At 39.7% G+C, this 16,397-nt stretch overlaps 1 protein-coding gene across 1 annotated transcript; it reads left to right on the top strand.

Moving 5' to 3' along the window:
- Nucleotides 1–317: 317 nt before the first annotated feature.
- Nucleotides 318–5,329, top strand: LOC139130241 (double-strand break repair protein MRE11-like). The gene is made up of 7 exons (XM_070695990.1): nt 318–328; nt 668–695; nt 919–1,183; nt 1,925–1,980; nt 2,583–2,647; nt 4,063–4,111; nt 4,761–5,329. The coding sequence occupies exons 1-7, from the start codon at nt 318–320 to the stop codon at nt 4,851–4,853; spliced, it is 567 nt and encodes a 188-aa protein (XP_070552091.1). The 3' UTR covers nt 4,854–5,329.
- Nucleotides 5,330–16,397: the final 11,068 nt, after the last annotated feature.

Here is a 16,397-nt window from a genome sequence, read left to right as displayed (position 1 = left end):
TGCGGCACAATACACAAGCTTGTTTCCAATATAGGGGAACATTCGAATGTGTACATACACACACATTATTTTCTTTCTCCATTACCTGTATACCGTATACAGGCATTCCAGCTATCATTGCTGAGCGAGAAGGGGCTTGGCAGAGCAGTGCAGGAATTTGTGGACAAGGAAGAAAAGACGCCATATCTGAGCTGGTGGCTATCAACTCCAGACGACGCAGGACCAGCTGACGCAGCGGGAGGTACAAGACGATGACATCGAAGCCGAGGTTGAAAAACTGAAAGAAGATAGACAGAAACAAGGGCGGGAAGACAAAGATGTTGATGAGGTGAGTATGGCATTGAAAATTTCAACTCTGGGATGTTTTCTCTTTAGGTCTTCGCTTCATTTTTTTTTGCTGCCTTTATAAAAACAGTGGGAAATGACAGCTATCTAGATTATAGAATGCTTATTCAAGGGCTGGTAAAGTTAGCATACTCAACAATGCTACATCTTGTATCTCTGAATATAAGACACTCATATTGAACACATCTTGTGGGAATGTGTTTCCTTAACATTTGCTAACCTAGTCTAACTCAAGAGGTGGATGGACTTCAACAAAAATTTGAATATGGTAAATCATTTAAATTATTTGTGTTTTGACCTCTCCTCTTATTGACATTTATAGTGGTAGGATTCAAGGCAGGGTTACTAAGGTTAGGAATTAGATTTACCACCTAGTGGAATTACAGATAGCATTTATAGGATAGCATTCATAGTGGCTGCAGGATAGCTCAGACCTTAATTTTACCATCTCATGGCTAGACGTATGAAATTCAAAGTAAAGAGCTGCCAGCTGTGTGCATGTACATATTTCCATTGATGGGGCAGATATGATACGAAACAGGCATAATTGGCTCCCATGTTATTGCCTGGCAGGCTATAGCCAGATCCCGTGCCAAGAGACCCTACAAACAAGATGACGACTTCAGCAATGAAGATGCCAGATCGGAGGACTCTGACGACAGTTCTGTGACCTCCAGAGGGAGAGGCAGAGGAAGGGGTAGGGTTCAAGGGGAGGTGGTGGGCCAGGCAGCAGGGGAGGGAGGGGATCGAGGGGATCGAGGGGAGGGAGAGGTGGGTAGGGGAGGGAGAACTAAAGAGGCAGTGGTGTCAACGACACCCAGCAACTCAATAGCAAAAGGTATGCACCATTTTGTTGTTGTTTAATGTGTGTTTGGCCAGATTCAATAAAGCATGATTGTTTGATTGAGTGAAAGGTTTACTCACTGAAAAATACTTAATGGCCTTCAGCCCAAACTATGCCTGAAGGCGCAGTGTAGGCTATTGCTTGGAACTCAAAAACATTAAATTTTGCATGCTGCTAACACAGCAGGCGTCTCAAACGTGGAAAATAAGGTTTGGTCTCATTTAAGTAATCTTCACACCTGGTTAAATATAACACAATGATTTTTTACCTGCTTTAAATATGCTGTATTGGTGGTTTCACTATCTCAGTGTACTTCAGAAAACCTACATGTGTACACTGTGATTGGTTTTAAACAAGACTGTGTGGAGAAAAATTGGTCTATGCTCTCCTTCAGTCATTGTTATGGTCAGATCTGCAGGAGATCCTGTACATGACTGAATCTTATAATCTTAGTTGTTTGTCTGTCACCTTTATTTGCACTGTCAGGGCTCCCGGTCAGGGCTGTTCTAGAATGACATCACAGTACTGCATACAGATTGACGACAAAAAGATATTTTGTTCACAACACTGTCAGAAAATTCATGGACGGACGTGGTCAAAATTGTGAAAACCAAACACTATTTAGAATATCAATGTCTAAATTCAGTATTGTCCTGATACGCAGTCATGACTTGTATCAGTATTCGTCAAGTTGGGGGCGCTGTTCATAATTTACTTTTCATTTATCTCATACAGCTTTCAACTGGTCTCAGCAGTCAGCATCCAAAGCAAAGGCAACGCCTACATACACCGTGAGTCTTGCAATCTGATTGGTCTATTGATTACTTACCTTCCAGCTGCAGTTTCCTTTATACGGGTCAAACCAACCTGTTAGAAATAGTGGTGTTGTACCAAGGTGTAGTGGTGGGAACATTAAAATGTTTGTCACTTTGGTCGGAGACGTTGAAACAGCAGATCCTAAAACATTAAAAGGGCCAATAGCTGTAACTTTTAATGAGTTTTTCACTATTTTTGATTTGAATGTCAATAGCAAGTTCTTGTTTATTAAAATACGGTATGTACCAGTTGTTTACATGTTAGTTCTAGTCTGGACCAGATAACAATAATAACGCAGGTCTATGCTATGACCAACAACAATAACGCAGTCTACATATGTACAGGCTGAGCTGACAAGCTGAATACTGTGCATCTCAACATGCTTTTGGAGTACGGAAAAAACTGTTGTTGTTATCTGAAATAAAAATAGTGAACAAAATATCGAAAGTTACGACTTTATCATTTTAGCTGTAGGGTGTTGCGAGGTGGCGGAAGTGTTTTTCAAATGCCGACTTTGTCATGTTAGCTGTAAAGTTCAGCGAGACAGTCAACATGTCTGTAATCTTACTTTGCACAGATATCTGACAGTGACTCTGACGTTGAGAAGCAGACTTTGTCAACTGCCAAGAAGAGGAAAGCCGGGTAAGTTCAGAGTACTGAGTAAATACTGTAGCAGACATCATGCTAAAGTGCAAGACTGCATGGCTTGCATATCACTCGCAGTGCTAAATTGCTAAATTGCTCATTTCTAAATTCCAAATAGCAAACATCATACTAAGTCGTTATTTTGCACGGCAGGAAGCACACTACATGTATGATGCTAAATACATTACCTAGTGGGGGACTATGTCATAGACAATGACTTGTGCTAAATTGCTGAGCAGACATCACACAGTTTGTACTACACTACACAGCATACATCACACTATTATGTATTAGTCCCCACAGAAAAAAATCTGTTGTGTTGTGTGTAGGTCCGTTCATGTAAATTTCTCGGAGATGCCATGAGCAATTTCTTTCAGATTTGGTACAAGGATTACTCCCTGTGTTATTTATATGCATGTCGATTTGTTTTTTGATATTATCCAATATGAACATAATTTCTGTCAATGATTTCCAAATAAATTACCTAGTGGGGGACTATGTCATAGACAATGACTTGTGCTAAAGTGTTAGCACATACAGCAAATCAGTACCCACTAATGCCAGATTTCTCAACTTACATTACACTGTGGAACCAAATTGCAGAATGTGGTATCATCCCAAAGTGCTAGCTTGTAAAGGAGGTACCATCCTGCAGTGCTAACATGCAGTGCAGATACCACCATACAGTGCTAGTTTTTCCAAAGAAGATACGACCATAATGCTGGTTACACACATGATATATCAGTTTGTAATACTAGCATGCGAAGCTAATACAACCCCATACTACTAACTTTCTCAATTGACATCACCATATCTTGCACAGCAGCCAGTGCTCTAAACAACATGTTAGCACCAGAGCAAGGTCTATGTTTTGAGTGTTCATGGATTCAACAATCAACATCAAAGCTGGTGTTTTTTTTACTTATCTTATTTTTTGTTCCAAAAATTAAATATATAAAAAGACAGACAATTAATACTATAGGAAATACGCAACAAGTGAGTAAAATGTAGCCAGCATCAGAGATTGGTGGGGCTGCGAAACTCAGAGACTCTCTAGCTAGGTTAGAATTATCCACGCTGGGCTACAATCTCTGTGTGGGAGTTTGCCCAAATGAGTCACAGTTTTATCATTTTCAATGTGATAAGAGGATCCAAACAAAGATATTTACTCCTCAGCTGTTAGACCATAAAAGGGAAATGTCAGTGTCCTGTAAATCACCTGATTTTGGTATCACCTCATTGTTTGCTGTGGCAAAGTTGGACTTCTCTATTGAGAAAGAGAGATGATATGGCTGCTATTTCTAGGAATGTAGAGTGATGTATTAATCTCTCTCTCTCTCTCTCTCTCTCTCTCTCTCTCTCTCTCTCTCTCTCTCTCTCTCTCTCTGTCTCTCTCTCTCTCTCTCTCTCAGTGATACAAGCAGATTTTCTCAAAGAGGAGTGCAGTTTAGTGATTCTGAGGTAAGACCTACCTGTTATGTTTGCATCTTCAGCAAGTATGTCCTGTATACCGGTATATCATCAATGATTTGATATTGGCATAGTTGGCATGGCTGTTCACTGTCATATAAGCAAACACTGACAGGAGAATCCATTCTTTAAAAGGCATAATACCCAAAGGAATTCCTACCAGATCTGTTACCTAGGCCAAATAAAAAGTGTGTGTTTCTGCTAACATACCTCTGGAAATCAGTGTAGATAGGTGTGTTCAAGGAATGTTTTTTTCACCTTTCTTTTTGTTGGCTGAGACCCATAAAATGTGGAAAAATCAGAGAATTGACTTGAAATTTTTGAAAATGTGAAAAAAGTGTATAAGGTCGGTGGGTTTTTCTAGAGTAGGTCAAGTTATGGGAAATGTTTGTTTTTTTTGTTCAGTCTTAACACATCCAATTTTTGACCTATCGCTGTATTCTCCAGCCATATGATAATTTCCTTTGTGCATAGGAGTATAAATATGGTAATATTCTAAAGAAAAGGTGGTTTACTGAATGTTTGTCACTTTACAGGAGATTGCTCCTCCCGAAGATATCATTATTATGAGTCATGTTATTATTTTCGTTATTGTGGTTGTTGTTATTGTTATTGTTATTGTTTTTAATTTATAATGCAGGAGGAGGAAGATGATCCGTTTGCCATGGCAATGAGCAGAAGAGGTTCATCAGCTAGGCCTTCTAAGAAAGCAAAAACCAAACCCCTTTTCTGAGTCACTGATGGACTAGTTTCTAGAATTATGCAAGATTTACCAGCAATACAGAAATAGTAGTCATCATCTTGGATTGAACAGTCCAGCACATTTTACCAGGGTTCAAAGGTCACATTAACAGGGTTTTCCTCTGCATATTAATACAATAGTGGATAAAAGAACACACTGTCTGTTCACACGTGATGTACATACGGTATGTACATGACTGCATGCTTCAAAATTTATGAAAAATGCCAAATTGACCAGCAATATGAGAGCACTTTTTGTTGCTATCTTGAATTTTGTACTGTTTTTTTTTGCAGACACTGTGGGCCAAAGGTCCAAAAACTCTAATGTAACTTTTGATGATTTCTTATCACTCTTTTTAATGTCAAGATCAGTTTCTTGTTCTACTTATCACTTAATGTTGAGATACACAGTGTTTCAGATTGTAAGCTTAGCCTGTACATGTGTAGAACTACATTGTTATTGTTGGCAAGTGAGATATATATATATATATATACGGAGTATGCGGTTGACTTGTCCGATACAAAGTGCTCAATACAAAAGTAGAGCGAGATATATAAGGGATGCTGGAGAATTGATTTTACAATGTCATCTCTACAACGTTTGTTCGTGAGTCGCGAAACTCACTCATCAGGAGACTAGTCTCCTGATGAGTGAGTTTCGCGACTCACGAAACACGAACAACGTTGTAGAGATGACATCGTAAAATCAATTCTCCAGCATCCCTTATATATATATATATATATATATATATATATATATATATATATATATATATATATATATATGTATGTATGTATGTATGTTTGAACTGACACAAGCTCTCGGCTAGAGAAAAAATCCCCTCTTTAACATTTCATGGCAGAAGTTTCATTTAGTATAATGATATAATAGCCAATAAAACACCTCAGCGACTGGTATACCAGCCGATTTTGACCAGTGCACTTCATATAGCACCTGCTATCTTTTATACACGTGTGTCGAGAACTGGTCATAATCTTGTGTGGTATACCATCGCCGGGTGTGGTTTAGTGCTCAATTTTGCAGTGTTGACAAGATGAGGGGGTGTTTCAACATGCTTAGGGAGAAGAGCAAGAAACCGCAATTGATATGCAAAATTGAAATAATGAAATCTATCATCAAAAGTTTCAACAATGGTACTTTTCCATTACCTTGCTGAATGGTGCTGTATCAATACTGCAACACACGCATTCAGACTTAAGGTAGGGTAGTACGCACCTCGAAAGTGAAAGACTTAAACTTTCACCCAAACTTTCCTCAAGGAATCTTTCAACCATATGCTTTCATAATCAGGAACAAAAATCTGTGGTCATCTTCCAAATTTTGGAACTGGAGACACAAAGTACCCAAGATTTACCAATATTTGAAATTCAAAATGGCCACCATCCCTGTGTTAACTATATTAAGAAAAATAAAAATTTTCAATTTTTGAAAACTTTGATGGTCAAAATTTTTCTTACACCAAGAGCTGTAAAATGGCTCCCCACAAGTGGTAGATCCGAAAAGAATTGTAAAAGTTTGAGTGTCTGATTATCTGTCCGTGAGGCGCTTTCTGCCTTTTATGTGAGATGAATGTCTCTTATTAAAACATGAGGATATTTTGCATGCATCAACTTTTCATCTTCCTAATTTGTCATTTTTGTAATTATACATGTATGCATGAGTTTTCATATTTTCAGAAGAATAAAATAAAAACAAACTCCCTCTTCCCAGATTTATTTACTGTTGACAATTAAGTTATGGCAAATCACAAGGAGAAGTCTACTGCAGAGTTTCAAACTTATATGTGAAGTTAAAATGCAATGTATCAGTTGTGATCAGGATTCATGTATTTATGAACAAATGCGGCATGTACATTAAGCATATATGGTTCCGGAGTACTTTCAGAACTCAAGTACAACCTAGGTTTATGTCCTCATTTAACCAGTAATTCAAGCGCTATGGGGCACATGCTATGTGACAGATTTCATGATTCATGTTCTGGAAACATACATTTTTACTCAAATTTACTTTACTAAGGATAAACAACACCAAGTAGGTATACTGTTGCAATGTCTCTATCACTTTGTTTGCTTTCCCACGCAGGCCACAATAAACGTGTCCACTGGACACTCTTCAATGCTGTGAAACTGTCTCCATCGATGGCCACCACCGAATTTTAGGCATTCTGACCGATGCATGTTTCCAATCAGGCCTGATAAATAACTTTATTTCTTTCACAATAAAATAATGCAAAATGTTATTAAAAATGGGCATGTTTTTATGCAAATATTTCATATGTTGAATGCCTTATATGATGCTGCAAATATTTGTGGTGACCTTGCCTGACCTTTGAACACTGACCTCATGTCGCTATGCATTTATTGTCTATGTAAATTTACCTGATACGGTAGTGGCATAAAGAAGCACTGCGACCATTTGGAGATTAAGGTTACCTATTCAGAATTCAGTGCATGTGGTCGATCAGCTCGATTTTGAAAAGCGCCATCATACGGTGAAACTAAGAAATATGACATCACTGAAGTATGTCGCTGTGTAGGTACAAGATGCTTCGCTGTACCCGGCTGAATAAAACAGTTCTAGATTATATAGAAGCGTTTTTATTGCTGTCGTAATCTTTATATCATTTGAAAAAAATATAAGTTCACTATTACTCTTTCTGAAAGTTATACACACATACACACATATACCGCGATTTTGAACCCCTTTCACCATACATGCAATATTTGACCAATGTGACCCTGAACACTGAGACTTACAGGTACTTTCTTAATTGATGTTAATGTGTCCTTTGATTTCGTCAAAAAGGTAAAAGTTTACGGCTGTGCTCGTCAGGTTTTAATCACCCGCCAACTTACAAGACAAGTTGTAGATTTTTTCCTTTGTAGTTTGATCTGTACCAAGTTGCTGAGTTCACCAAGAGAAACAAAAACAAACATGATTCGAGCCTGTAGAAGCAGGTAAAAGAAAACAATGCCACGTCATATCTTCCAGCCGCCCCTTCTCAGCTCTTTGTTTGTTTTCTGTGAGTTAGTATAGCTTAAAGGGACAAAGTCGGCCATTTTTCATTAATTTTGTTTGATGCGAGATACTACTTATATTGTTTGACATGTTGAAAGATACTGAATAAATGGTGACCATGCGTATATTCGACCCCGGTTTTAGGCAAATTAACTGAAACCGTCGCGGAAAATGACCATTAATTCATTTTTTGCCCTGTGCTTTGAGTTCGTAATACTTGGAATGGCATGGAATTGTTTCCCTTTTCAGAGACAGAAGATCAGTGCCCTGCCCCGGAGACACTGTTCTTTCGATGGAACCGTTGAGAACTGATCTTTAACGGCAAGAAGGGTGTAATTTTCAGCTTTTCATTTTCACAAACATCAAAAATATAATGTTCTCATTCAATAACACAAGGGACAGTGGCAAGTGTAAATACGAATAAGCTTCTGCAATTCACTGGCAGTTGTCACTAACGCATAATATCTTCGTGGTTTAAAACTTGTTTACCACACGAGCGATATATGAACAAAGTTTAATCTATATTTTTATTTTCGATGTGGCTTTATTTCATCCAAATGGTCATACAATTGAAAAGATTTATGTCAATTTACCAATGGATACATTGACATAGCAGTCTTTTCTGGGAGACTTAAAGGGAGGAGGCGGAGGGGGTTGTCGGAAATGCGTCCGTGCGTCTTTTTTATTGTGTGCGAGTGAGATCGAAATAGGAGCGCAAGTACGTTATGAAGTAAATCAAAATATGGTTTGTGAGCGTATTTCCTACATGTGCATGCTTTGATGAAAATTAATAGTTCAACAGATGAACTCCAAAAACTACAAGTTTCGATACAACCGTAAAAACAGGAGTCTTAGCATGTTTGTTTCGCTTTCATCAAAGCTTTATTTACAAATACTCATACACCGAGCAAATATTGTTTTGCTTGGAGATAGAAATATACATATTTGAGTGACTTTATATGAAATATTCAACTTGTTTCTTATAAAATTCAATATAATCATATCAGATTTATTTTCTTGCGCCAGCCATAATCGGTGCCTAAATTTCTAATTCGGACATGAATACTTAACACATTTTCCTTGAATTAACGTCCGCAAACAATAATTGCAATTTTCATTTAATTTTTACCATATGTTGTCATCTAGTTTATCTGTAGCTGCATAGCAGCTTAAAATACCTAGCGGGTGAACGTGTCGAAAAGTCAGAGTTTTGCTCGGCAAAACCATAGTAAAGACGTTAAGCTGATTTAGCCATGACAAAAAGATTTAAAGAACTCCATGAATAAAAAGGATCATTTGTACATTCATTCACACCAACTGTTTATCTAAATAAAAATACGGAAGTAGCTGGTCTAGGATTAACCGGGTCACGTCTAAGGCAACGTACGCCATCCGTTGTGGAACGACATCGCCAGGCAAAGTCAGTTCTGATAGCGTAATTGGTCATAGCGCCCCCTTACGATAGGTTGCAAAACTGATACTGGTCCGTCAGTTCAAACATGGCAGTCTGTCGGAATGACTGAGTTGTGTCCTCTCCGTGAAAATTCCCTTAAACTGCGGAAACTATCCCAAATTCAAGAAATCCCAGGATCGTAAGAGTCGCTAAAGGCATCGGAATCACAAGGTACGTTTCTGCACACACATGTCAATTTTTTGACAAGTTTTACCAACACAATGCAACACTGTGTTACCGCACTTCTAATTTTTACGCCTTTGCGCCCACGGCGTGAGATCTGTCAGGGCAGATTTTTCTGAACTTCAAAAATGTTCAGATATGAATCAGTTTTCCGTTAAAGTTCAGTGTTTACTGGTAGATATGAATGAAAACTCATCGGCACCATTTTACAACTGGTATAGCCACAAACTGATGACGTCAAAATCGCCGTACACAAAACACAGACGCCCCGTATTTGCGGCACTGACTAACTAATAAGATTAAAATAATATAAATGTGCACTTTCTTCAAATCACTGTCACAATTTCCGACTGCTTAGTTTTGTATCGGGTGAAGTACAGTGGGGACCAGGAATTAGGGTTAGCTGACCAAATTGTCGGAACGGAGCGAGCGAAGCGAGCGGAGTTCCGACAATTTGGTCAGCTAACCCCAATTCCTGGCTCCCACTGTGCTTCACCCGACACAAAATCAAGCAAATGAAGACCATCACAGACTTTTTAGGGTTAGGGTTAGTTAGTTCATGTGATCGCGGCAATAATTCCGTCTCATTCCAGGTACAATATGTCCTCTCTCACGTTTTATTCAGCAAATTTCTTATCATGTACAAACTGACCCCAACGGCAATGGCCATATTGACCCCTTTTCAATACCGCACTTGCCAAAGACGGCATCATCTTACGTAACAGAAACCAGCGTACATTGAAATGCAAATAGCAATCGATATGACGGCCCCAAAAAACTTTCTCTGCTTTCATTTGCATACTTTTCCGACACACTAAAATTCACACCTGCATTGTTTCACCGTACACTATAAAAAGCCGGCATAGGCTGCACACTGTCTCTTTCTGGCTGCTTTGCTGCTATCAGAAATATTAGACGAACCTGATAGCTTTCACTATATTTTCACTATAATTTAAAAGGCATACAATTACGAAAGTCAAATAGTAATAATATCGTCACCAGGATTTCTGTTTTATACTCAATAATGCACTCCTGGTGCTGTAATGTTTCATGCATTCCTATCTTTTCTCTTTTAGATACACCATGGCACAGCGTGCAGTGTTGGGAGCAATTGGTTGTTCTTTTCCGTTAACTCTTCGTGATTTATTTCTTCAAGTCACGCCGGATGAACAAACCGCTGTAGAATGGTGTCAAAAGAATGGCCTGTTACACAAGAGGCGCAACTGTCAGTGCGGCAGACATATGACGTTGCGTCGCCGGAGTGGCCGGGATACATACCATTGGTGCTGTCCCGACCGCTCTTGCGGCGCGGCTATTTCAGTCCGCAATTTACTGACAGTTGGTTTCATTTATGCCATTTACCTTTTGTCACCATTCTACAGTTGATGTATTTTTGGTGTTTTAAGTTTTCAGTTACTGATACTTCTTTTCAGTTGTCCATCTCTTCAAAATCTGTTTTGGATTGCTTTAATTTCTGTCGTGAGATTTGTTTTCTTTATCTTCGCGATCATGCCTCCTAACAGGTTGGTGGCCCCGGCTGTATTGTGGAAATTGATGAATCTAAGTTCGGAAAGTCCAAATACAGTCGGGGTCGACACCGTGATGGACACTGGGTCTTTGGAGGCATCGATCGCGATTCTTCAGCTTGCTTTCTCATTTCTGTTGACCGGCGTGATGCGAATACCTTAATTCCTTTGATTTATCGATTTGTTCGTCCAGGTTCTACTATTATTTCTGATGAATGCTGTGCTCTCCCTGGCCTTTCAAAATTGTTAGTAAATTTACGAATTTGGTTCAAAATAAATTAGTAAGCACAAATTATGTAATGCTGAGCCCGCCCATTTTCAACAAGCACTTCTCGTACTCAATAAGTGATGTTAAGGGTATAGAAATGATGAATGATTTCATTATAGACAAAGGAAAGTGAAAAATTCCTTTTTAGGTTTTTTTTGACAATGAACACTCATATTTTGATACACATTTTCAAAAGATCCATTAATTAACACAGTACATCATGGGTCATGAGTGCTTGTAACATTTAAATTTCTTCCTTGTTCCAATAAAGTGTGTCATTTTGGTCAACCGGCCCATGAATGTTATTCAATTAATCGATCTTTATTACACAACATAACATTTTCAAGTATATTGTGACACAAATTGTAACTCCATTGTGTGTGTGGTTAGTGCTTGATGATTATATATATTAATATATGAAGTGGTCATTAATATTATCAGTGTTTGCACAAGTTTTAGATGCTAGAAAATCTCTCCCCTGTTTTTCATATTTGGAAAGCTCTGTTACTTTGAAAGTACGCATGTCATCCATAGGTGTTAGGTGGTGACCTCTTGGTAGCTGCAGTCATTATGCCATGTTCATCTCTAAAATTCTTTTAAAACAACCACTGATCTGAACATTTGGCAGTCTGTGGTTTCGCACAAATTTTGTCTCATTATAACATCAAATTTAAATACGCAAACTGAGACTGGTGATCCTGCTAATGTTTTCTTAGAGACAGTTATACTTTTAAACGCTGCAGATGATCGTCATTTATTTTTTGTCTGGATAAACGTTTTCGTCTTGGGACTGTGCACAGCATTGTCTTTGGATCATCAAAGAAAACTATCAGTATTCATAACATTTGCTGAGACAGTTTCTTGTAAAATATTTTGAAGGAAACCTGTTAAAATTGGCATGTTCACTGAAAAAAATTCAATCTGCAGATCGTCAAATGACAAATCTATGACAACTAAGATTTCCGGCTAAGATTTCCGGCTCGTTTCCACCTCCATGCACAGACAAACACTTTGCGGTACGGTACATCTTTCAACCATGGGCGGTCCGGACTGCAGTTCGACTGTCTTTCCGGCTGACTAGCTGTCTTGATCTCTTCTCGGCGGTTTCATTGTTTCCAATTTTTTCATATCAGGTGCCGTTTTTTTGCCCAACTTTCTTTCCCAGCTGAGGATACTATCTATCTGAAGCATTTGTAACTGCCCGCTTCCCTCGATCCGCTTCACCCCCGCGTACGTCCATTCGGAAAGTTGACAGCATGTGAGTGTTTGGGTATCTCGAAACTACCGTAATGCATGACATACCAGTATGAGAGTACACGACCCGGGGATCTTGAAACCTTTTCGCGCATGCTCATGTTAGCACAGGTCAAAGTCCAAAGCTAATACCATTGTCGATGCGCCGATGATAGGGGCAGAGTAGTTTTTGAAAGACGAGATATGACAGTATTTCCCCGGAATTCATAATCTTGACCGAAAATCAGGCTTCAAAAATAACAAAATTGTTCGTAAATGGCCGATCGGGCATGTATTTTTTTTCGTAAATTTTCATTTTTGTTCGTAATTTACGAACGTTACGAGCGACAGCGAGAGCACAGGAATGGAGGCTTATTCTTCGTTGTCCAGGTGTCCTCAGTTCTCTCATTTGACTGTTAATCATCTCTTCATTTTGTGGATCCTCAAACCTTCGCCCACACCAACACCGTGGAAGGCATGTGGATGCATGCCAAGCGAAGGGTGGGGTACACATCTTCAGATTTATTTCCAACTTATCTTTATGAGTTTATGTGGCGGAAGCGTTTCGGCGATAAAGCTGACGCGTGGATGTCACTTGTTCATATATTTCAGTTCTTTATCCTTTCAGTTAACAGCCCCTCTATCGACCCAACACTGCACTTTAAACAGCTAGCGTATTGTGCCAAAGTTTTTCAGACTGTGTCAAAACTAAAACGACAAAGTCAACAGTTCAGGAGGCCACTAACGTCGATGTGATGTGTGACACTGGTAATGCACAAACCAGATGAAGAAATGAGTTCATACTACTGACAATATGGACGCTACATCATATTGGTAGCGGATTTTGTCTACTTCTGTACTTCATGCACTTCGTCAATTGGTAGAAAACCGAAGTAACAAGCCCCTGATAGTGACTGTATGGACCGTGCATTGTGACATTGACAGCCAATTATTTTTCGTTTCAGTACTGAATTGACTTCGTCATTTGGCGGAATTTTAGAATGTAATTGTCGTAGTGTGTTTCACGAATTGTTCTTCACATTTTCATCCACAATAGGAATGAAATATTGCATTTCACATATGCTAACTGATGAACATCTTTTGTATAAAGTATATTATGTCAAAAATGGAACACATATCTTTTATATTGTAAAAAAAGGCAGCAAACAATTGAACAATAAATATCAAACACACATGTAACAATAATAATTATCCCTTTTCCTGCCGAGCGCCCTTGTCCGTTATCTCCCAAGTCAGTAGAAAACCGCCCCATAATATGTGCCTGCAAAAGATTGCTCTCCTGCATGTTATCCTGCCAGGCATTTTGGCAGAAATCGCCCATTTTCAGGGTAGTTTTAGCCGTACTTATACGTGTTAGACTTCGATAATTTCTACATGCCCGTAGACAGGGGAAGGAGCCCAAGGGTTGCTGCAGAAAAAAATTGAGGTCACCGGCTTTGTTTGCCCCTGGGAGTGCGTCATTTTATTGCCGTTTCATGTTTATTTTTTCGGAAATAAACTCCTTCAGTATTACGTACGTCCGCTAGGCACAAACATCACCTCACTCGTCTGTTAGTCAGAGACCCTGAGGGTCGTGCTAGGGGTGCAGCAGCACCGTCAAACCTGTCCTGTTTCCCCAGGGTAGGGTCAATTGAATACGTACCTCCAACGACTTGGCAGTGTAGCACAAAAACTACGTTTTTGCCGTTGTATTAACGACATGGCTGAGCCATTGAAGCACAGCTTTACGTAGTTTTGCCAGCTCAGTTGGAGTTGGCTTACGAGTGTTACCGTTCATTACTGACTTAATCGAGTGGTCCTCAGTCAGGTACGGGTTTGTACCGACATGGCTTGGGCTGCAGCTAACCAGTGATAACCACTACCCCCAAGTCTTCAGTTCACTTTTGCGATGCACGGGTGCAACGCAATATGCTTCCATTGTTCTAGCCATCGACGTGTCCACATGCTGGCAGCCATATTGTACTGCTAGCTGGTTGCATAACAAAAGCAGTCCCTGCTAAATGCAGACGGTATCCCCGTACATGTAGCATATTGACCTCATGTGCCCTTTTGAATTCTCTGTACGCAAACAGCGTACGTAGTTACCAATGCATCGGCAAGAGGATACGTTTGCCTGCAAACCAGAGCCAGTACTTCGGACGGTGGAATAAATAAAAATCCAAAGCTACGTCCATTGAATGGCACGGCCAAGGCAGTGAAGGACGTTGCCTGGCTTGAACTTGCAGAGCTGAAGCCCAGCTTAGTACGTCGGACACCAGTTTGTAATGGTATTTCCGAGTCGTTCATATCCGTTCCATGGGAGGAACAAGTCGAGCCGTCCCGTCAAAAATACGTTCTCATTTTCAGTATTTTCAGTCACGCACAACTGAATAAGTGACTTTCGTCTCGCACCATCGGCATATCTGCCAAGTCGTTTGCAAGAGGTAGCCTTCTAGATTAGCATTGCCGAGTTGGTCAAGTTCGGCAGCAATCTGTATAGTGCCAGGCAGCCAAGTACGTCCAACTCCGCCAGAAAACGTCACCATGCTATCCTGCCAAGTCCGCTAAAAAGCGGTAAAAAAAAACCAGCCCCCCTCAGGTGTGGGGGACTGGCGGACAGGTTTCTGCACCTTTCCCTGTCCTTGGACTCCCTGTGAACCCATTTTCAAGAGCAAACGCCGTTCCTCGCCCAAAACCTGTCCTCGAACGACCCCTAGCGTGAGCAAGGTTTGCTACACGTAGTTCCGTCGACTAGGCAGGAAAGGGGGTACCAAAAAGGAGCCCGATTTCCACCGCCTTAGGAGGATAACGGCCGTGGCTGCTCAGCTTCTAGCTACACCGAATTTCAAGCGGATTTTCACCGACTTGGCAGGAAAAGGGAAGAAGCTACAGTTTTTCAATAACTGTGTGAATACACCAAATAATATGGGGAAAAAATCACAAAATTATGTGCACAACAAGACGAAAATAAAAAAAATCAAGACAAACAATAAAAAACGAATACACTACCATGAATTCAATAAAAGAAAGAAAATACGTAAATGAATTTAAATTGCATTAAATGTGAACATTATAAATTAACCAGTTCCTGTTCACCATTATCATACTAATGTTTATATTAAACATTGTATCCCCTTCCAGCAACTTGTTCTCGTGGAGTACAGGTTATATGTAGTGCTTCACATGCTGAAGGTCCTGGGTTCGAGTCCCGGCAGTAGCATAAGTTGTTAAACAAATATACTAACTTTATAATTAATGCTTTCTCTCTCTCGCTAATCATCTGTTTCTTCCACATAGGTGTATAGATGGCTGAAGAAGACATAGACATAGATAGAGTTGAGATAGTCGTAGAATTAGAGAGAGCATAGACAGCAATAGTGAAAATTGGGACCCTTCTTTCAATCATTTCCCCCTAGTTTCCAAGCCCCCATTCCTAACTCTTACCCCCAAAATAATTTATCGCCCCTTTAGAACGTAACCTTTGACCTCATTTCCATAAGTACGCACATCTTTGACGTCATCAGTTTGTGGCTATACCAGTTGTAAAATGGTGCCAACTCATCTTCTGATCAAAATCTAGCTGAAATAATCAAAATTGTTCAAATTTCCAATAAAATTCAATCACTGCAGTCTGTTGGTTGCATGTGTTCTGTAAAAATTCGTCTGTAATAGCGTTGATCGCGATTTCGGATTGTTACTAAATATAGCTGCACGCGCGCGACTTTCGGACAAATATGCTGAAATTCGGACAAATTTTGTTGTTGCATGCGCGGCTGCTGTTGCAGCTTGTAGTCTCAGTCATCAATTCATACGAACAAGTGTGACGCTAAATA

The sequence above is a fragment of the Ptychodera flava genome, chromosome 3 (assembly GCF_041260155.1).
Source record: "Ptychodera flava strain L36383 chromosome 3, AS_Pfla_20210202, whole genome shotgun sequence".
NCBI lineage: Eukaryota > Metazoa > Hemichordata > Enteropneusta > Ptychoderidae > Ptychodera > Ptychodera flava.
The sequence above is the reverse complement of the archived record's forward strand: the minus strand, read 5'-3'. Positions and strand labels throughout refer to the sequence as shown.

Bases quoted from the DNA above. Each gene is read 5' to 3' on its own strand.
- LOC139130241 (XM_070695990.1), top strand. The intron at 2,648-4,062 runs GTAAGTTCAGAG...TCTCTCTCTCAG, and splicing joins GCCAAGAAGAGGAAAGCCGG to TGATACAAGCAGATTTTCTC. The intron at 4,112-4,760 runs GTAAGACCTACC...TTTATAATGCAG, and splicing joins TGCAGTTTAGTGATTCTGAG to GAGGAGGAAGATGATCCGTT.